General features: G+C 46.1%; 1 protein-coding gene across 4 annotated transcripts in view; it reads left to right on the forward strand.

The window, feature by feature from the left end:
• The first annotated feature begins 523 nt into the window (after positions 1–523).
• The window catches only part of inpp5d (inositol polyphosphate-5-phosphatase D), a 309,407-nt gene continuing 286,581 nt past the window's right edge, over positions 524–23,349 (forward strand). For all 4 annotated transcript variants that reach the window (XM_085990698.1, XM_085990699.1, XM_085990700.1 and 1 more), the window contains exon 1: positions 524–780. In XM_085990698.1, the coding sequence (XP_085846824.1) occupies positions 647–780 (134 nt within the window). In that variant the 5' untranslated portion in view covers positions 524–646. The remainder of the gene's footprint in view (positions 781–23,349) is intronic.

The raw sequence follows: 23,349 nt of genomic DNA on the forward strand, positions 1-23,349 counted from the left end.
GTGTTGAATGGGTTGGTCGGATTTAGTGAGAAGTGTTGAATGGCTTGGTCGGGTTTAGTGAGAAGTGTTGAATGGGTTGGTGAGGTTTGGTGAGAAGTGTTGAATGGGCTGGTCGGGTTTAGTGAGAAGTGTTGAATGGGTTGGTCGGGTTTAGTGAGTAGTTTTGAATGGGCTGGTTTGGTTTTGTGAGAAGTGTTGAATGGGTTGGTCGGGTTTCGTGAGAAGTGTTGAATGGGCTGGTCGGGTTTAGTGAGAAGTGTTGAATGGGCTGGTCGGGTTTAGTGAGAAGTGTTGAATGGGCTGGTCTGGTTTGGTGAGAAGTGTTGAATGGGTTGGTCGGGTTTAGTGAGAAGTGTTGAATAGGCTGGTCGGGTTTAGTGAGAAGTGTTGAATGGGCTGGTATGGTTTAGTGAGAAGTGTTGAATGGGCTGGTCGGGTGTTGGTGAGACGGGAAATAAATGGGCAGGTCTTGTTGTATTTGAAATAAACTGAAGCACGTGTTGTTTCTGTGTGTCTGACAGCATTTTGAGGAAGTGAAGCTCAGTCTGGCTTCCTCGCGGGGAGGAAGGGTTGTTTCAGGGCGCGGTGAAGCTTTTACTTTCTTTGATCGAGGCAGCGGAATTTGGATGGAATAACGTGAGGGACGATGAACGACCCGTGGTACCATGAGGACATCTCCCGACCTATGGCCGAGAACCTGCTCGCCAAGGCTGCACTGGACGGCAGCTTTCTGGTCCGGCACAGCGAGTCATTCGAAGGAGCGCTCGCCCTGTGCGTGCTGTAAGTTACAGGGCTCCAGGGCTTGCAGTACTGGGCACACACTCCAACCTCACTGCGGGAACTTTGAAAGACGGGGCACCTCTCCTTGACGGGGGATTTTACGGGCTAACTCCCAGGCTTTAGCGGCTGCTCCGTTCACCTGTTAGCTCCTGTGAAAGCGTGCACTGTGCACCGGCTGATGCACAAAAGAGCGCTTTGCAAGTGAGGTCCTTATCAATCCCATTGCCCTGATACCCCCTGCCCAAGGATTTGTGATTACCATTCTTCTGATCACTCCTAAGGGTTGGTAGTTATTGATCTATCCCCAGATTTCTCTCCAGGGGTGGGTGGTTATTGATCTTTCCCCAGATTTCTCTCTAAGGGTGGGTGGTTATTGATCTTTCCCCAGACTTCTCTCTAAGGGTGGGTAGTTATTGATCTATCCCCAGATTTCTCTCTAAGGGTGGGTGGTTATTGATCTATTCCCCAGATTTCTCTCTAAGGGTGGGTGGTTATTGATCTTTCCCCAGATTTCTCTCTGAGGGTGGGTGGTTATTGATCTTTCCCCAGATTTCTCTCTAGGGGTGGGTGGTTATTGATCTTTCCCCAGATTTCTCTCTAAGGGTGGGTGGTTATTGATCTTTCCCCAGACTTCTCTCTAAGGGTGGGTAGTTATTGATCTATCCCCAGATTTCTCTCTAAGGGTGGGTGGTTATTGATCTATTCCCCAGATTTCTCTCTAAGGGTGGGTGGTTATTGATCTTTCCCCAGATTTCTCTCTGAGGGTGGGTGGTTATTGATCTTTCCCCAGATTTCTCTCTAGGGGTGGGTGGTTATTGATCTTTCCCCAGATTTCTCTCTGAGGGTGGGTGGTTATTGATCTTTCCCCAGATTTCTCTCTAAGGGTGGGTGGTTATTGATCTATCCCCAGATTTCTCTCTAAGGGTGGGTGGTTATTGATCTTTCCCCAGATTTCTCTCTAAGGGTGGGTGGTTATTGATCTATCCCCAGATTTCTCTCTAAGGGTGGGTGGTTATTGATCTTTCCCCAGATTTCTCTCTAGGGGTGGGTGGTTATTGATCTTTCCCCAGATTTCTCTCTAAGGGTGGGTGGTTATTGATCTATTCCCCAGATTTCTCTCTAGGGGTGGGTAGTTATTGATCTCATAGAATCATAGAATAGTACTGCACAGAAGGAGGCCATTCAACCCATCGAGTCTGCACCGGCTCTTTCGAAGAGCAATCCAGATAGTCTCACTCCCCCGCTCTTTCCTCATATCCCTGCAATTTTTTCTCCTTCAAGTATTTATCCAATTCTCTTTTGAAAGCTACTATTGACTCTGTATCCACCATCCTATCAGAGAGTACATTCCAAATCCTAACCACTCGTTGCGTAAAAAGGTTTCCCCTCATGTCGCCTCTGGTTCTTTTGCCAATCACCTTAAATATGTGCCCTCTGGTTATCGACCTTTCAGCCATTGGAAACAGTTTCTCCTTAGTTACTTTATTTAAACCCTTAATGATTTTAAACACTTCTATCAAATCTGCCCTTAGCCTTCTCTGCTCCAGGGAGAACAACCCCAGCTTCTCCAGTCTATCCATGTAACTGAAGTCCCGCATCCCTGGAACCATTCTCGTAAATCTCTTCCTTACTCTCTCCAAAGCTTTCACATCCTTCCTAAAATGCAGTGCCCAGAATTGGACACAATACTCCAGCTGGGGCCGAACTAGTGATTTATATAGCTTTAGCATAGCTTCCTGGCTTTTGTACTCTATGCCTCTATTTATAAAGCCCAAGACCCATATGCTTTATTAATTGCTTTGTTAATCTGTCCTGCCATCTTTAAAGATTTGTGTACAAGCATCCTCAGGTCTCTCTGTTCTTACACCCCCTTTAAAATAGTAACATTTAGTGTGTATTGTCTCTCCTCATTACTCCGACCAAAATGTATCAGCTCACACGGCTCTGTGTTGAATTTCATCTGCCTTGTGCCTGCCCAGTCCACCAGCCTGTCTATGTGTCCTTCAGATTTCTCTCTAGGTGTGGGTGGTTATTGATCTTTCCTCAGATTTCTCTCTAAGGGTGGGTGGTTATTGATCTATTCCCCAGATTTCTCTCTAAGGGTGGGTGGTTATTGATCTATTCCCCAGATTTCTCTCTGAGGGTGGGTGGTTATTGATCTTTCCCCAGATTTCTCTCTAAGGGTGGGTGGTTATTGATCTTTCCCCAGATTTCTCTCTAAGGGTGGGTGGTTATTGATCTATTCCCCAGATTTCTCTCTGAGGTGGGTGGTTATTGATCTTTCCCCAGATTTCTCTCTAAGGGTGGGTGGTTATTGATCTTTCCCCAGATTTCTCTCTAAGGGTGGGTGGTTATTGATCTTTCCCCAGATTTCTCTCTAGGGGTGGGTGGTTATTGATCTATTCCCAGATTTCTCTCTAGGGATGGGTGGTTATTGATCTATCCCCAGATTTCTCTCTAAGGGTGGGTGGTTATTGATCTTTCCCCAGATTTCTCTCTAGGGGTGGGTGGTTATTGATCTATTCCCAGATTTCTCTCTAGGGGTGGGTGGTTATTGATCTATTCCCAGATTTCTCTCTAAGGGTGGGTGGTTATTGATCTATTCCCCAGATTTCTCTCTAAGGGTGGGTGGTTATTGATCTATCCCCAGATTTCTCTCTAGGTGTGGGTGGTTATTGATCTTTCCCCAGATTTCTCTCTAAGGGTGGGTGTTATTGATCTTTCCCCAGATTTCTCTCTAAGGGTGGGTGGTTATTGATCTTTCCCCAGATTTCTCTCTAAGGGTGGGTGGTTATTGATCTTTCCCCAGATTTCTCTCTAGGGGTGGGTGGTTATTGATCTATCCCCAGATTTCTCTCTAAGGGTGGGTGGTTATTGATCTATCCCCAGATTTCTCTCTAAGGGTGGGTGGTTATTGATCTATTCCCAGATTTCTCTCTAAGGGTGGGTGGTTATTGATCTTTCCCCAGATTTCTCTCTAAGGGTGGGTGGTTATTGATCTTTCCCCAGATTTCTCTCTAAGGGTGGGTGGTTATTGATCTTTCCCCAGATTTCTCTCTAAGGGTGGGTGGTTATTGATCTTTCCCCAGATTTCTCTCTAAGGGTGGGTGGTTATTGATCTTTCCCCAGATTTCTCTCTAAGGGTGGGTGGCTATTGATCTATTCCCAGATTTCTCTCTAAGGGTGGGTGGTTATTGATCTTTCCCCAGATTTCCCTGCTGAGAATCTGCAGCTCTCAGCCAAAACTGGCAAATAGCAGGGTAATCGTCAAATTGCAGTGCTGTAGTGAGCAACTCAACCTGTTGATTTGAGAAAGGACAAAGTGCCTAGCGCTTTCACTTATTGCACAGATTCCCCTCCGTGAATTACTCTGAGTCACAGCCTTTAAAAGAAGGACACTACCGCCCCACCCACCCCCCCACCCCGAAACATTGGTGCCTGTTCCATTTTAAGCATGTTCTGTTACAATAGCAGAAGTACATTGTCATGTGGTCTGGTCATAGTTGCATAGACGTAGCTCTGAGTATCCATGATGGGAAGCTAATTGAGCTATCTCTGTGAGATATGATAAGATGTTATCTAATGCAAGCTCCTCCTTTCTTAATCAACATTGAATTATAGCTGGATTTAATAGACTGTTTATTCCATTGTTTCCATTCGGTATCTGGGGAGTGGATCAATGGAGTAGGGAGGACTATTAAATCCACTATTTAATTAAATGGCCAGTGATTATTTTTTGAGACTGATCTCCATCAATGGCCATATCCAGGCTGGCCATAAACCCCACAAGAGTCTTCCATCATGCTTTCCACTCTGCCCGCTCCCACAGGCACACCATACAAGATGACATTAATAAATGTGCAAAATCGGCATGTAATTGGCAAATTATTTTCTATATTGACAAATGTGAGGTGTTACATTCCGGTAGAAAGAATAAGGAAGCCACATACTGCTTGGAAAGTGATGGTGTCCAAATGGGGTAGAGGAGCAAAGCGATCAAGGGGTACAGATGCAAAAATCACTAAAAGTAGAGATACAAGTTAATAAGCCCATAAAAAAGCAAACTAAGCACTGGGGTTAATTTCTAGTGGGATAGAATTGAAAAGCAGAGAAGTATTATTAAACTTGTATAGAACCTTAGTTTTTATAATAGGGAGACCAGAACTGTTCACAGTACACACTTAGAGTACTATGAACAGTTCTGGTCTCCCTGTTATAAAAAGGATGTAGCGGCTCTGGAGACAGTGCAAAAAGATTCACAAGGATGATACCAGAACTGAGAGGATATACTTATCAGCAAAGTCTGAACAGGTTGGGGCTCTTTTCTCTAGAACAGAGAAGGCTGAGGTCTTTAAGATTATGAAAGGGGTTTGATAGGGTAGACAGCGAGAAGATGTTTACACTTGTGGGGGAGACCAAAACTAGGGGCCATCAATCTAAGATAGTCAACAATAAATCCAGTGGGGAATTCAGGAGAAACTTCTTTACTCAAAGAGTGGTAAGAATGTGGAACTCACTACCACAAGGAGTAGTTAAGGCAAATAGCATAGATGCATTAAAGGGGAAGCTAGATAAGCACATGAATAAAAAAGAAAGACTTGCATTTCTACAGCGCCTTTCACAACCTCAGGACGTCCCAAAGCGCTTTACAGCTGATGAAGCACTGTTTGAAGTGTAGTCACTGTTGTAATGTAGGAAACGCAGCAGCCAATTTGCGCACAGCAAGCTCCCACAAACAGCAATGTGATAATGACCAGATAATCTGTTTTTGTTATGTTGGTTGAGGGATAAATATTGACCAGGACACTGGGGATAACTCCCCTGCTCTTCTTCAAAATAGTACCATGGGATCTTTTACATCCACCTCAGAGGGCAGACAGGGCCTCGGTTTAACGTCTCATCCAAAAGACGGCACCTTCAACAGTGCAGCACTCCCTCAGCATTGCACTGGAGTGTCAGCCTAGATTTTTGTGCTCGAGTCTCTTGAGTGGGACTTGAACCCACAACCTTCTGACTCAGGCAAGAGTGCTACCCACTGAGATACGGCTGACACTGAGGGAGAAAGGAATAGAAGGATATGCTGATAGGGTTAGATGAAGAGGTGTGGGAGGAGGCTCGTGTGCAGCATTAATGTCAGAATAGACCGGTTGGGCCGAATCGCCTGTTTCTGTGCTGTAAACTCTATGTAACTCTATGTAAATATGCACCGTTGAAGAGATGGGGTTTTGCTTTGTTGACTGGATATTGAGATTCTGGTGACTTCCTCTTTTGCTTGGCCTGTGTGGAGTGATTAGGTGAAGATGATTTGTGTCAAAACGTTTCAACTGTGTTTCACGGTTGGCATAGAGCTTATTTCACTTGTGCTGTGTGGTTTCAGGGTTGCAGAGTGAGTGACTTCCATCTGAAACTCAGTTTGTGGGCCACACCATGGTTGCTTCAAAAATATTTGACTCCAGTAAACTTCAGCGGCCTTCATAAGTTTCGCACTTGAGCCAGTCACTAGCATTTTTTTTTGCATTCTCCTTCTCTTCCTTTCTTCTCATAGGGAAGATCCTGCTCTCTCATCAGTGGACAATAGGAACAGGAGTTGGCCATTCAGCCCCTCAAGCCTGTTCCTCCATTCAATTAGATCATGGCTGATCAGTATCGTAACTCCATCTACCTGCCTTGGTTCCATATCATAATACCCTTACCTGACAAAAATCTATCAATCTCAGTTTTAAAATTTTCAATTGACCCCCAGCCTCAGCAGCTTTTTGGGGGAGAGAGTTCCAGATTTCCACTACCCTTTGTGTGAAGAAGTCCTTCCTGACATCATCCCTGAACGGCCTGGCTCTAATTTTAAGGTTATTCCCACTTTTTCTGGACTTTCCCCACCAGAGGGAATGGTTGCTACACTATCAAATCCTTTAATCAGAACACCCCTTTATCTTCTATACTCGAGGGAATACAAGCCTGTGCTGACGGCTGCGGAGAAATGAGGAACTCATCACGTGGGGAATCGCAGGCATGCGTTGGGTCAGACCACTCATTGGCTCAGCAGAACAAAGATCTGACACCCTTGCTAGTAGAGAGAAGAAATTGGGCTCATTTATTTTTCTGAGTAGATCTATAGGAGGGAAAACAACAGTATGTGACAAGGGAAATGTCTGTGGGATTCAACCCTTGGCCGTTGGGACCTTTTCTGAGAAACTGTTGCGACTTGAGTAAATAGATTTGAAAACAGCTCAATGTTCGCAACAGGCTGGAAAATGTTGAATTCCCCCAGTGCTTTCTATTCAACGTCAGTCTGTACTGAAATGTAGCTGTTGGATGCTTACGAATTTACAGACCAAACTCTCACTTCCTCTTTTCATTATCTGCCTCACATCATTTGGTAACCTCCATTTTGGTTCAAAATGTTCTGACAGTTTGGGCAGATTGCATGTGTCCATCCAATCAACAAACTGGAACTTTCACACAGCGGCTTCCAGTTATGTTGATTTGGAATTTGAGGGGCAGGTTAAATTACTCTAGGGGTGAGGGGGTTTAGAACAATATTTATAAGCGGAAGAGGTCTGAGACTGAGGATGAAACCAAGAAGAATATTCTCACCACAATATAACATTTCAAAGTTGATGCTCAGTGCCTCTCCTCCTTTCTCATTGACAATGCTTTTGGTCACCTCTGCTAACCTTCCCACACTCCTTTTCTCCTCTGAGAAGTGCCTTGAATATCTTTCTCTTTAAGGCACTACAATAAGCTAATAGTTGTTCTTCATAGAGATTGTAATGGTATAATTTAATGCAGTGGGTCGACTTGTTCTTCATGCTGGGTTCCCATCGATGAAACATAGAAACATAGAAGATAGGAGCAGGAGTAGGCCATTCGGCCCTTCGAGCCTGCTCCGCCATTCAATGAGATCATGGCTGATCATCCAAATTCAGTACCCTGTCCCTGCCTTCTCCCCATATCCCTTGATCCCTTTAGCCTTAAGAAATATATCCAACTCTTTCTTGAATATATTTAATGAACTGGCCTCCACCATCCTCTGTGGCAGAGAATTCCACAGGTTCACCACTCTCTGGGTGAAGAAATTCCTCCTCATTTCAGTCCTAAATGTCCTACCCCTTATCCTTAGACTATGACCCCTGGTTCTGGACTCCCCGACCATCGGGAACATCCTTCCAACATCTAGTCTGTCCAGGCCTGACAGAATTTTATAGGTTTCGATGAGATCCCCTCTCAATCTTCTAAACTCCAGTGAGTATAAGCCCAATCGACACAATCTCTCCTCATACGTCATTCCTGCCATCCCAGGTATCAGCCTGGTAAATCTTCGCTGCACTCCTTCCATGGCAAGAACATCCTTCCTCAGATAAGGCGACCAAAACTGCACACAGTACTCAAGGTGCGGTCTCACCAAGGCCCTGTACAACTGTAGCAAGACATCCTTGTTCCTGTACTCGAACCCTCTTGCTACGAAGGCCAACATACCATTTGCCTTCTTAACCGCCTGCTGCACCTGCATGCTTACCTTCAGCGACTGGTGCACAAGAACACCCAGGTCTCTTTGCACTTCCCCTTCTCCCAATATATTGCCATTCAAATAATAATCTGCCTTCCTGTTTTTACCACCAAAGTGGATAACCTCACATTTATCCACATTATAGTGCATTTGCCATGTTTCTGCCCAATCACCTAACCTGTCCAAATCGTACTGGAGTTTCATGACATCCTCCTCGCAGCATACCCTCCCACCCAGCTTTGTGTCGTCTGCAAATTTGGAGATATTACATCCAATTCCCTCATCCAGATCATTAATATATATTGTGAACAACTGGGGTCCTAGGACCGATCCTTGCGGTACCCCACTAGTCACTGCCTGCCACTCGGAAAACGACCCGTTTATTCCAACTCTTTGCTTTCTGTCCGCCAACCAGTTCTCTATCCAAGTCAATACCTTGCCCCCAATCCCATGTGCCTTAATTTTGCACGCTAATCTCTTATGCGGGATCTTATCGAAAGCCTTCTGAAAGTCCAAATACACCACATCCACTGGTTCTCCCTTATCTATTTTACCAGTTACATCCTCAAAAAATTCCAGTAGATTAGTCAAGCATGATTTACCTTTTGTAATTCCATGTTGACTTTGTCCGATCCTGTCACTGCTTTCCAAGTGCTCTGCTACTACATCTTTTATAATGGACTCTAGCATTTTCCCCACTACCGATGTCAGGCTTACCGGTCTATAATTCCCCGCTTTTTCTCTGCCACCTTTTTTGAATAGTGGGGTAACATTAGCTACCCTCCAATCCATGGGTACTGTTCCAGAGTCTATCGAGTTCTGGAAGATGACCAGCAATGCATCTACTATTTCTAGGGCCACTTCCTTAAGTACCCTGGGATGTAGATTATCAGGCCCTGGAGATTTATCGGCCTTCAGTCCCTACAAATACTGATTTCTTTCAGTTCCACCCTTTCATCAGACCCTATGTTCCCCGATATTTCTGGGAGGTTATTTGTGTCCTCCTTTGTGAAGACAGAACCAAAATTTAGTTGGTCTGCCATTTCTTTGTTCCCCGTTATAAATTCCCCCGATTCTGACTGCAAGGGACCTACGCTTGACTTCACCAATCTTTTTCTCTTCACATATCTATAAAAGCTTTTATAGTCAGTTTTTATGTTCCCTGAAAGCTTACTCTCATATTCTATTTTCCCTTTCTTAATTAATCCCTTTGTCCTCCTTTGTTGAATCCTGAACTCCTCCCAATCCTCAGGATTATTGCTTTTTCTGGCCAATTTGTATGTCCTCTCCTTGGATCTTATGCTATCCCTAATTTCCCTTGTTACCCTCGGTTGAGTCACCTTTTTTGTTTTATTTTTATGCCAAACAGGGATGAACAACTTCTGTAGTTCATCCATTCGGTCTTTGAATGTTTGCCATTGCCTATCCACCGTCAACCCTTTGAGTGCCATTCCCCAATCAATCCTACCCAACTCGCTCCTCAGACCATCGTAGTTTCCTTTATTTAAATTGAGGACCCTTGTTTCTGAGTCAACTACTTCATTCTCCATCTTAATGAAGAATTCGATCATATTATGATCGCTCCAACCCAAGGGGCCTCGTACAACAAGATTGCTAATTAATCCTTTCTCATTACATAATACCCAGTCTAAGATGGCCTGATCTCTGGTTGGTTCCTCGACATATTGGTCCAGGAAACCATCCCGTAAACACTCCAGGAATTCCTCCTCCACAGTATTGTTACCAATTTGTTTAGCCCAATCTATATGTAGATTAAAGTCACCCATGATGACTGCTGTGCCCTTATTGCACGCTTCTTTAATTTCCCTTTTAATGCCATCCCCAACCTCCGCCTTACTGTTTGGAGGTCTATATACCACTCCCACTAATGGTTTTTTCCCCTTAGTATTTCTCAATTCTACCCATACAGATTCCACATCATCAGAGCTAATATCCTTCATTACAATTGTGTTAATCCCTTCTTTAACCAGTAACGCTACCCCACCTCCCTTTCCTTTTTGCCTATCTTTCCTGAATATCGAATACCCCTGGATGTTGAGTTCCCACTCTTGGCCATCCTTGAGCCACGTTTCCGTAACCCCAACCAAATCATTAAGACACAAAGCCTTCAGGCTTGTTTTTTTAACACTCTTAGACCTATTAGAATTATTATTTACTGTGGCCATGTTTGATTTAAACCATTGATTTCTCTGACTGCCACTTTTGTTTTTCTCCTTCCTATCTTTTGCTTTTATCCTTGTTTCCCTTTCCTCTGTCTCCCTGCTCAGGTTCCCAGCCCCCTTGCAATATGGTTTTGAGGATTGAATGGAAGAGTCTCCTTCCCTCCTCCATCAGTACATCCTTTAAAAAAGGACATCATTCCTCATAAGTTCCTTTAGGTTGCTCCATTTCCCTCCCCATTGCATTATTGTTGGAAGTGCGGATTGTGAGTAACACCAATATAGTGTGTAAGGTGCAACTAACACTGATAATCGATTGAGGAGGAGACTAACACTGATATTGGATTTAGGAAGAGATTAAGGGAGAGAAATTGGGCACTGTAGCGCCCATTTTTTAGGTGCTATGTGGCCTCCTAATGGTGGAAAATAGCGCCCGAGTTGCACATGCACACTGCCGATGGGAAGTGTGCGGACGCCATCTTGGTAAAGGAGTTTGTGGATGCGCACATAATGACCGCTGGCAGCATGACGTCAATCAGTGTGCAACGCTGATTTGTTGCCAGCGCTGCCATTTTCAAACACCATGCACCAGCCTACACCCTGTCTTAACCTCAAATAGCTGAACATGACATTAAACGGCATGGAGGATCCCCCACCAGCGCTACTTAAAGGAATCATGAACTACTTACAGGTTAGTTACTGGGTTATTTCTTCTGGCTGCTGGTGCAATTGCATGCATTTTTGGAGCTTTCCTATACTTGCCTAAAGTTTAAATAGTCTACAAGGAGTGGTTGGCTGGTGCTGAACTACATTTTTATTGATTTAAAAGCTTGTGCTGAAACAAGTTGCTTCCAAACATGGCTGGTCTGGCAGGCTTTCCTTTTGGAATTGAGCATGATTGGGAGAATGAAGAGAGGCCACACAGAGCAGGACAAGCTGCTAGAAGAGGGAGGAGGAGGAGAGGGAGGAGGGCTCTCAGCAGGAGGCCATATCTGCAGTGGATCTTCAAGGAGCAATTCTCTTACCACAACTTCAGCGACTTCTCTTACCACAACTTCAGCGACTACCGATGCTTGAGAAGTCTTCGCTTCACTAAAGCGGTCATGACTGAAATTTGCCAACTACTGCAGCCACAACTACAACCTTAAAGCAGGGCAGGAACCACATAAAATTAGAGGGAACGTTGGCTGTGAGTGTGACCGTGTCTCTTAACTTTTATGCATCGGGCTCCTTTCAGACCGCTGCTGGAGATATAAGCTACATCTCGCAGTTTGAATAAAGGAGGTCACTGAGGCTGTCTATACGCAGAGAGACAGCTTCATCTCATTCCCTCACTGTAGGGCTGCTGTGCGCGTGCGCGTGGGTTCCAGAGCAGAGTCACGAGCCATGTCATGAGTGGATAAACAGGCGGAGCGAGCATAAGGGTTTGCACGGATTGCAGGCCTCCCCATGGTGCAGGGTGCCATTGACTGCACGCACCTTGCTTTGCATGCGCCTCCTCTGAATTTGGCCATTTTCATGAAGTGAAAGGATTCCACCCCCTCAATGTACAGCTGGAGTGCGACCACAGGCAGTTCATCATGCAGGCAAATGCCCGTTATCCTGACAGTAGTCACGATTCTTTCATCCTGTGACAGTCCTCTTTCTTACCTGTATTTGAACCACCACGGCAAGTCAAAGGCTGGCTATTGGGTGACAAGGGTTATCCATTCATGACATGGGTCATGACTCCAGCCCGGAACCCATGCACATGTGCACAGCAGGCCTACAATGAGAGCCATGCTGCCACAAGGAACATTACAGAGCACACCATCGGCATCCTCAAGCAACGCTTCCGCTGCCTGGACCGTTCTGGAGGAGCCCTGCAGTACTCAGCTGAGTGGGTCTCAAGGTTTGTAGTAGTATGCTGCACAATCTGGCCATTATGAGGGAACAGCCCTTGCCACCACCTATCAGGCAAGAAGCTGAGGAGCAGGAACACAAGGAAGAGGAGGAGGAGGAAGTGGAGTAGGTGGAGTGCAACAGGAAGTGGAGGAACAGGAAGAGGAAGAGGAAGGGGGGCTACAATGTAGACAGCCCCTTTCTGCCTGGGCGCTATGTGATCAAATAATTCATGACTGATAGCAGTAACCTCAACCACACCTCCCCATTCACCAACAGTCCCACACTCCTTACCTTCCCTCTATCACTGACCAGCACATCGTCCTCTTTCTGACAACACAAAAATAAAAACCACCAGAAAATGCATATTCCAATCCAAATTTATAAATTCAATAATTACATAATGCATACAAAAATAAACTAATCACCTTTGAACACTCCCTTAGTGCCTGTCTTCCGTGTGCCTTTGCCTTTCCTAGTGCTCCTATGAGGTGCTTCCCCAGTGGCTGCAGCATGGCTGGTAGAAGGCTGCTGATCTCCAATTGAGGAGGCTGCAGATGGCCTTGGAGGGTGACCTTGAGCAGCTCTGGGCCTAGAAGGCCCAGCTTCAGACAGCAGCACCTTGGCCTGGGCTGCAGCAGTCTGGGCTGGCTGGTTGACAGGCAACAGCAAGGGCACTGGCAGAGTAGCAGGGGTGGGAGCAGGAATGCTGTCATCCTGAGAGAGGACAGCAGGTTCATGCTCCATGGAGCCACTGCCACTCTCCCGGGGCGGCGCCTCAGCAATCCTACTGATGATTGATGGACTGCTGTGATGCCCTTGAAGGCCCTTTGAACAGTGGTATCCAGATCCATGATGGCTGCAGTCTGAACTTCCACTACAGCACTCAGACCTTTGATGGAAGCAGTTGGTGCAATGGAAGCTGTAGCATCAGCCATCAGACACTGCATCATGGTGGGTTCCACAGGTGTGCTGATGGAGGTGACCACCCATTCCATGTTGGAAAGGATGGGCAAAGCCCTGTGCCAAGTTGGTGCTGGACATTGAGCGCAGGCTTTCCAGTGCACCAACCATTTGGGTGTGTATGCCCATCAGCCTTCTTTTGTACCTGGCCCATCGAAGTCCTCATCTGACTCCTCTGCAGCAGAACTAGCGGGTAAACTTGCCTTCCAACAATCTCATCTGGCACCTGCGCAGTCCTTCCCCGCCACCCTGGCTCCTGTGCACTTGTGCCCGCTGTCTCACCACATGCAGATCCCTCCTCTATCCTAGCCTCTAAAATATGCGCAGTGTCACTATCTGAGTTGGTGTCTTTTTCCTCTTCCTTCACTGATTTGGAAGGTTCCAGTTCTTGGGTATTTGAAATGAAAAAGGGACAAGGGTTGGGTTGTGGTGAGGGGAGAGGAGAAAGTAAGAAGTGCACACTTACACCCTCTGCAGCTTCTCAGTCAGAAGAGATTGAGGGATGAGGGGGAAGTGGGATGAGAGAAGAAGGATTAGGTATGTAGATACTCTCATCATCGATCACTTCAGCCCCACCAGTGGCCAAGGCCTCAGTGATGCCTCTTCCGCGATAACCAGCACTGGCTCCTCGATGGGGGTTAGAACATGCAGGCATGCTTGCTCTCCTCCAGTTCTTTGCTGCTGCCTGCTGTTATGTGCCACCTTCTCCTGCAAGATAGAGTGAAGTTAGCCAGTGAGTGTCGTGCAATTTGTTTGAGTGATGTGGCTGTCATGGTTAAATAGCTGCCAGTATGCGTGAGCTGTGAATTGTGGGTGCGAGGCTTGCAACAGTGCTAAGTGTGTGAGGGTGAGGTAAAGCATATGAATTTTAGGAATGACAACAAAAAATGCTGGAAAAACTCAGCAGGCCAGGCAACATCTGTGGAGAGAAAATAGATCTTTTACATTTAATATCTCATCCAAAAGATTTCACCTCTGACAGTGCAGCACTCCATTTGTACTGCACTGGGAGTGTCAGCCTAGATTATGTGCTCAAGTCTCTAGAGTGTGGCTTTAACCCACAACCTTCTGACTCAGCAGCAACAGTACTGCCACAGAGCCACTGCTGACACATAATATGAACTGTGTCATCTTTCACCAAAACAATATGGAGACAGCTTCCAATGGCAGTGATAGTATACTTACCTCTGAGTCAGAAATGTTGCTCATTCAAGCCCCAATCCAAATACTTTATTTATTCGTTTATGGGATGTGGGCCAGCATTTATTCCCATCCCTAATTGCCCTTGAGAAGGTGGTGGTGAGCCGCCTTCTTCAACTGCTGCAGTCCGTGTGGTGATGGTACTCCCACAGTGCTGTTAGGTTCGGGAGTTCCAGGATTTTGACCCAGCGACGATGAAGGATCAGCGATATACTTCTAAGTCAGAATGGTGTGTGACTTGGACGGGAACTTGGAGGTGGTGGTGTTCCCATGCGTCTGCTGCCCTTGCCTTTCTAGGTGGAAGTGATCGCGGGTTTGGGAGATGCTGCCGAAGAAGCCTTGGCGAGTTGCTGCAGTGCGTCTTGTAGATGATACACACTGCAGTCACGGTACGCCGGTGGTGGAGGGAGTGAATGTTTAAGGTGGTGGATGGGATGTCAATCAAGCGGGCTGCTTTGTCTTGGATAGTGTCGAGCTTCTTGAGTTTTGTTGGAGCTGCACTCATCCAGGCAAGTGGAGAATATTCCATCACACTCCTTACTTGTGCCTTGTAGATGGTGGAAAGGCTTTAGGGAGTCAGGAGGTGGGACACTCGCTGCAGAATACCTAGCCTCTGACCTGCTCTTGTTGACACAGTATTTATGTGGCTGGTCCAGTTAAGTTTCTAGTCAATGGTGACCCCCAAGATGATGGTGGGGGATTCGGCGATGGTAATGCCATTGAATGTCAAGGGGAGGTGGTTCGACTCTCGCTTGTTGGAGACAGTCATTACCTGACACTTCTGTGGCGCGAATGTTACCTGCCACTTATCACCCCAAGCCTGAACGTCGTCCAGGTCTTGTTGCATGCGGGCATGGACTGCTTCATTATCTGAGGAGTTGCGAATGGCGCTGAACACTGTGCAGTCATCAGCAAACATCCTCATTTCTGACCTTATGTTGGAGGGAAGGTCTTTGATGAAGCAGCTGAAGAAGGTTGGGTCTAGGACACTGCCCTGAGGAACTCCTGCAGCGATCTCCTGGGGCTGTGATGATTGACCTTTAACCACCACAACCATATTCCTTTGTGCTAGATATGACTCCAGCCAGTGGAGAGTTTTCCCCCTGATTCCCATTGACTTCAGCTTTACTAGGGCTCCTTCATGCCAAACTCGGTCAAATGCTGCCTTGATGTCAAGGGCAGTCACTCTCACCTCACCTCTGGAATTCAGCTTCTTTGACCATGTTTGGACCAAGGCTGTAATGAGGTCGGGAGCCGAGTGGTCTTGGCGGAACCCAAACTGGGCATCAGTTAGCAGGTTATTGGTGAGTAAGTGCCGCTTGATAGGACTGTTGATGACACCCTCCAACACTTTGCTGATGATTGAGAGGGCGGTAATTGGCCGGATTTTTTGTGGACAGGACATACCTGGGCAGTTTTCCACATTGTCGGATAGATGCCAGTGTTGTAGCTGTACTGGAACAGCTTGGCTAGAGGCACGGCTAGTTCTGGAGCACAAGTCTTCAGCACGATAGCCGGAATGTTGTCGGGGCCCATAGTATGCACTGTATCCAGTGCGCTCAGCTGTTTCTTGATATCACATGGAGTGAATCGAATTGGCTGAAGACTGGCTTCTGTGATGGTGGGGACCTCACGAGTAAGCCGATATGGATCATCCATTCAGCACTTCTGGCTGAAGATGGTTGCAAACACTTCAGCCTTGTCTTTTGCACTCACGTGCTGGGCTCCACCATCCTTGAGGATGGGGATATTCTTGGAGCCTCCTCCTCCCATTAGTTGTTTAATGGTCCACCACCATTCACGACTGGATGTGGCAGGACTGCAGAGCTTTGATCTGATCCGTTGATTGTTGGATCACTTAGCCCTGCCTATAGCATGCTGCTTCTGCTTTTTAGCATGCATGTAGTCCTGTGTTGCAGCTTCCCCAGGTTGGCACCTCATTTTTAGGTTCGCCTGGTGCTGCTCCTTGCATGCTCTTCTACACTCCTTATTGAACCAGGGTTGGTTCCCTGGCTTGATGGTAATGGTAGAGAGAGGGATGCTGGGCCATGAGGTTACAAATTGTGGTAGAATACAATTCTGCTGCTGCTGATGGCCCACAGCACCTCATGGATGCCCAGTTTTGAGCTGCTAGATCTGTTCTGAAGCTATCCCATTTAGCACGGTGGTAGTGCCACACAACACAACCTGAGTATATGTTGGGGTTGTCCATGAGGGTCCTGACATTCCAGGTGCTGAACTTCATTTTAAAGGGTGGAAGATGCCTGTGCGTGAATTCTTTTAACGTGGGGTGGCCATTGCACACCAGCTACCACACGGGCTCGACAGAGCAAGGTCTTGGTCCAATGGCAAGGAGATCCAAGACGATTGGAGACCAGGCTCTGCTACAACAGCCTAGCACACACACACACACAGACACACACACAAGCACACTGCTACTGTCCTTCTTCCTCCTTCCTGCAGGTCCTCTCTGCTTGGGTTTCGTAGGCTGCATTGTGGTCCTCCCGACCTCGCTGACGAAGTCCAACACCGCCTTCAGTGTGCCAGTGCAGCCTTCGGTCGCCTGAGGAAGGGAGTGTTTGAAGACCAGGACCTTAAACCCGGCACTAAGCTCATGGTCTACAGAGCAGCAGTGATACCCGCCCTGCTGTATGCCTCAGAGACATGGATCATGTACAGCAGGCACCTCAAAACACTGGAGAGGTACCACCAACGCTGCCTCCGCAAGATCCTGCAAATCCATTGGCAGGATAGGCGCACCAACGTCAGTGTTCTTGCTCAGGCCAACATCCCCAGCATCGAAGCTTTGACCACGCTCGATCAGCTCCGATGGACGGGTCACATTGTCCGCATACCCGATACGAGACTCCCAATACAAGCGCTCTACTCGGAGCTCCGGCACGGCAAGAGAGCCCCAGGTGGGCAGAGGAAACGCTTCAAGGACACCCTCAAAGCCTCCTTGAAAAAGTGTAACATCCCCACCAACACCTGGGAATCCCTGGCCCAGGACCGTACAAAGTGGAGGAGAAGCATCCGGGAAGGCGCCGAACACCTCGAGTCTCTTCGCCGGGAGCAAGCGGAAGTCAAGCGCAGGCAGCGCAAGGAGTGCACGTCAACCCAAGCACCCCACCCACCCGCCCCTTCAACCACCGTCTGCCCCACCTGTGACAGAGACTGTAGGTCCCGCATTGGACTAATCAGTCACCTGCGAACTCATTTTTAGTGTGGAAGCAAGTCATCCTCGGTTCCGAGGGACTGCCTAAGAAGATGAAGTATATAATCTTGAGGGCCAATAGTGAATCCTACCCAGCCTAGCGGGAATTGGGCAGGTAAGCAGTTAAAATCGCCCAGGTCACTTCTCCACCCTGGAAATGCCTGGAACTCACCCGCTCTCCTGAGGAGGCGGCAAGGAGACCTGCCCAAAGTTGACGGGGTCCTTTTTAACATATACATATCAGGTCCTGATGTCATCAGGACCCGACTACAATTTTTACTAGATGTCCTGAGCGGGAAGCGGCAGTGAGTTTCCCGCCAGGTCAACGCAGCGAGGAAGTAGATCGGGGCCAGAAGAGGCCCAAAAAGGTAAGTTTTAAATATTCTTGTTAATTTCCTTGTGGGGCCAGGAGGAGCAGGAATTATCTTCCAGCCCTCTCTGGCTGCCCTCCTGATCCCGGTTACTGCCATGAGACAGCATAGCTCCAGGATAAAGTTCCCTTTAGACTGTTACATCCGACATTCCAGGGGTACAACATAGATTAGATGCACTGTTCATCATTGTGCCTCAGCATTAACCTGTGGAGCACCCCATATTGCACCAGTATAAAAAAAATTCAATTCCCACACCACCCATCCTCTGATGCTGCCAATTTGGTACCAGTTAGTGTTAAAATTGTTTTGTGACTGTTTCTACTGTATCAACCTCAGTAAGGGTTCAGGCAGGCTGCTATACTATTGTGCTTCATGTAGGCTTAGCAACTTGATGAGGTCACTTTGTTGGCTGACCAATTTCAAATTGCTGAAAGCCACATAATGTCCAAGGAAGAGGAATGAAAGTGCTGCAATGGGATTAACCCACAGGAAAGTGGAAGAAAAGACAAAGCGAACTGACACTTAGAGAAGGAGAAGTATTAGCGAGAAATGAAAGCAGGACTCTGACCATAACACAGATCATGAATAAGGAAAGACCTGCGGACACATGTGGGTGCATGTGCGCTATACATACACACACACACATATACACACTGCTAGTCCTAGTGCGAGCAAGCACTGAGTGCGAGTCATCAAAGAGTGCTCTGAGTTTGGGTAAGTGTGAGAGTTCTTTAATTGTTATTTCTCTTTAAATCATTCTTGATAAGATTACTTAAGCAGTTTAAGTAAAGGGGAAAAGTTAAATATTTGGGATTCTGTTGGTTTAAGAAGAGTAAAACAAGGTTACACTGCAGTAAGAGTAAATTGGCACAGCAGGCAGTGGAAACCAGTTTTCTAACCAATCAGCAGGGGTGACTCATTTGGCTGTAAACAAACAAAGAGTATATAAAGACCAGTCGTAGTGCGAGCAAGCACTGAGTGCGAGTCATCAAAGAGTGCTCTGAGTTTGGGTAAGTGTGAGAGTTCTTTAAATTGTTATTTCTCTTTAAATCATTCTTGATAAGATTACTTAAGCAGTTTAAGTAAAGGGGAAAGTTAAATATTTGGGATTCTGTTGGTTTAAGAAGAGTAAAACAAGGTTACACTGCAGTAGGAGTAAATTGGCACAGCAGGCAGTAGAAACCAGTTTTCTAACCAATCAGCAGGGATGACTCATTTGGCTGTAAACAAGCAAACAGTATAAAAAGACCAGTCCTAGTGCGAGCAAGCACTGAGTGTGAGTCATCAAAGAGTGCTCTGAGTTTGGGTAAGTGTGAGTTAGGGTAAGTGGGGTGTTAGGTGCTCTTTTCAAACTTTAACTCTGTGGGTTGTAGTTAATAAGACCTTTCTGGTGCAGAGTGACTGTTGGTAAACCAATTAACTGGTGTAACTAGAGGGATTGATTTAATTTAAATCCAATTAATTAAAGGGGATACTAGCATCTAAAATCGGGCAGAGGGTGTCCATAACGAACAATAAAAAATTTAATTAATTACATAGAATGGAGCAGGTGATGTGTTACTGTTGCGAGATGTGGGAGCCGGTGAACCCCATTGAGGCTCACGGTGATTACGTCTGTGACAAGTGTCTGCTGCTACAGGAACTCCAGCTCCGTGTTGATGACCTGGAGTCTGAGCTTCAGACACTGCGACACATCAGGGAGGGGGAAAAGTACCTGGACTCTGTGTATCAGGAGGTGGTCACACCTATGAAGTTAATTAATTCAGATGTAGCCCATGGTCAGGGACAGGACGGTGTGACTATGAGTGAGGCAGGTACGGGGATCCAGGAGGTAGAGCTGGAGGAGCCGCAGCCCTTTCTCTTGTCCAACAGGTTTGAGGTTCTTACTCCCTGTGGGGACAGGAGCAGGGACTGCAGGGAGGATGAGCAACCTGGCAACAGCACCGTGGAACAGGGGCCCATTCAAGAGGGGGGAGTAAATAGAAATGTTGTAGTGGTAGGGGATAGTATTATTAGGGGGATAGATAGAGTTCTCTGCAGCCGAGAGCGAGAGTCCCGAAGGCTGTGTTGCCTACCCGGTGCCAGGGTTAAGGACATCTCCTCTGGGCTGGAAAGAAACTTGCAGTGGGAGGGGGTGGATCCAGTTGTCGTGGTCCATGTTGGTACAAACGACGTAGATAGGACTAGGAAGCTGGTTCTGTTAAAGGAGTATGAGCAGCTAGGGGTCAAATTAAAAAACAGAACCTCAAGGGTAATAATCTCTGGATTATTACCTGAGCCACGAGCGAATTTGGCTAGGACAAATAAAATTAGAGAGTTAAATGCGTGTCTCAAACACTGGTGTGGGAGAAATGGGTTTTGCTTCCTGGGACACTGGCACCAGTACTGGGGCAGGAGGGAGCTGTTCCGTTGGGACGGGCTTCACTTGGCCAGTACTGGGACTAGAGTCCTGGCGGATCATATAACTAGGGCTGTAGAGAGGGCTTTAAACTAACTAGTGGGGGGGAGGTTCCTAGAGAGCAAATAATAAAAATGACAACAGAGAAGGTCATAGACTTAGGTAGCAGTGGGGAAATTAAAAACCAGAGCGTGTCAGGAAGGGGCAGAAGGTATGGAGTAAAAGGTAAAGTAATAAAAAGGGCAAAAGCAGGAACTAAGTGTCACAAAGCATATTTGAAAGTTCTCTATCTGAATGCACGTAGCATTCGTAACAAAATAGACAAGTTAATGGCACAAATAACTACATATGGGTATGATCTTGTGGCCATTACAGAAACATGGCTGCAGGGTGACAATGCCTGGGAATTAAACATACCAGGTTATTTAACGATCAGGAAGGACAGTCAGGAAGGAAGGGGAGGTGGGGTGGCTATGTTAATAAAGGAAGGAATCACTGTAATACAGAGAAATGATATTGGGTCAAAAGATCAGGATAATGAAACAGTTTGGGTGGAGGTAAGGAATAATAAGGGGAAAAAAACACTAGTGGGCGTAGTCTATAGGCCTCCGAACAGTTGCAACTCTGTTGGACGGAGTATAAATCAGGAAATAGTTGAGGCTTGTAATAAGGGAACATCTATAATTATGGGGGATTTTAACTATCATATTAATTGGACAAATCAAATTGGGCAGGGCTGCCTTGAGGATGAGTTCATTGAGTGTATTAGGGATGGGTTTCTTGAGCAGTATGTAACTGAACCGACCAGGGGCCAAGCAACCTTAGATCTGGTCCTGTGTAACGAGACGGGATTAATTAAAAATGTCCTAGTAAAGGATCCCCTTGGAATGAGTGACCATAACATGGTTGAATTCCATATTCAATTAGAGGGTGAGAAGGTTGGATCTCAAACAAGCATGCTAAGCTTGAATAAAGGAGACTATGAAGGTATGAGAGCAGAATTGAGTAGAGTGGATTGGGAAAATAGATTAAAGGGTAAGACGATACATGATCAGTGGTGTACATTTAAGGAGTTATTTTACAACTTCCAAAAAAAATATATTCCACTGAGAAGAAAAGGGTGTAAAAGAAAAGACAGCCATCCGTGGCTAAGTAAAGAAATTAAGGATAGTATTCGACTAAAAACAAGGGCATATAAGGTAGCCAAATCTAGTGGGAGGATAGAGGATTGGGAAAACTTTAAAAGACAGCAAAAAATAACAAAAAGATTGATTAAGAAAGGGAAGATAGATTATGAAAGTAAATTAGCAAAAAATATGAAAACAGATAGTAAGAGTTTTTATAGTTATCCAAAAAAAAAGGGTGGCTAAAGTAAATGTTGGTCCCTTAGAGAATGAGACTGGGAAATTAATGGTGGGAAATATGGAGATGGCAAAAACACTGAATGAATATTTTGTATCAGTCTTTACAGTAGAGGATACTAAGAATATCCCAACACTGGACAAACAGGGGGCTATAGGGGGGGAGGAGCTAAACACGATCAAAATCACTAAGGAAGTGGTACTCGGTAAAATAATGGGACTCAAGGCGGATAAATCACCTGGACCTGATGGCTTACATCCTAGGGTCTTGAGGGAAGTGGCGGTAGGGATTGTGGATGCATTGGTAATAATTTTCCAAAACTTCCTGGACTCAGCAAAGGTCCCGGCAGACTGGAAAACTGCTAATGTAACACCCTTATTTAAAAAGGGCAGTAGACAGAAGGCTGGAAACTATAGACTGGTTAGCCTAACATCTGTGGTAGGTAAAATTTTGGAGTCCATTATTAAGGAGACAGTAACAGGACATTTGGATAATCATAATTTAATAGGACAAATTCAGCATGGTTTTATGAAGGGGAAGTCATGTTTGACAAATTTGCTGGAGTTCTTTGAGGAAGTAACATATAGGGTGGATAAAGGGGAACCAGTGGACGTAGTGTATTTAGACTTCCAAAAGGCATTTGACAAGGTGCCACACAAAAGATTATTGCTTAAGATAAAAAATCACGGGATTGGGGGTAATATTCTGGCATGGATAGAGGATTGACTATCTAACAGAAGGCAGAGAGTTGGGATAAATGGTTCATTCTCAGACTGGCAATCAGTAACTAGTGGTGTTCCGCAGGGGTCAGTGCTGGGCCCCAACTCTTTACAATCTATATTAACGATTTGAAGGAGGGGACCGAGTGTAACATATCAAAGTTTGCAGATGATACTAAGATGGGAGGGAAAGTAGTGAGTGAGGAGGACATAAAAAACCTGCAAGGGGACATAGACAGGCTAAGTAAGTGGGCAGAGATTTGGCAGATGGAATACAATACTGGAAAGTGTGAGGTTATGCACTTTGGCAGGAAAAATCGTAGAGCAAGTTATTATCTTAATGGCAAGAAACTGGAAAGTACTGAAGTACAAAGGGATCTGGGGGTCCTGGTGCACAAAACTCAAAAGGTTAGTATGCAGGTGCAGCAAGTGATTAAGAAGGCCAATGGAATGTTGGCTTTCATTGCTAGGGGGATAGAATATAAAAATAGGGAGGTATTGCTTCAGTTGTACAAGGTATTGGTGAGACCGCACCTGGAATACTGCATACAGTTTTGGTGTCCATACTTAAGAAAAGACATACTTGCTCTCGAGTCAGTGCAAAGAAGGTTCACTCGGCTAATCCCGGGGATGAGGGGATGGACATATGAGGAGAGGTTGAGTAGATTGGGACTCTACTCATTGGAGTTCAGAAGAATGAGAGGCGATCTTATTGAAACATATAAGATTGTGAAGGGGTTGGATCGGGTGGATGCGGGGAGGATGTTCCCG

Source organism: Somniosus microcephalus, chromosome 6 (genome assembly GCF_052327205.1).
Source record: "Somniosus microcephalus isolate GS21.2 chromosome 6, FLI_Smic_1.0, whole genome shotgun sequence".
Lineage (NCBI taxonomy): Eukaryota > Metazoa > Chordata > Chondrichthyes > Squaliformes > Somniosidae > Somniosus > Somniosus microcephalus.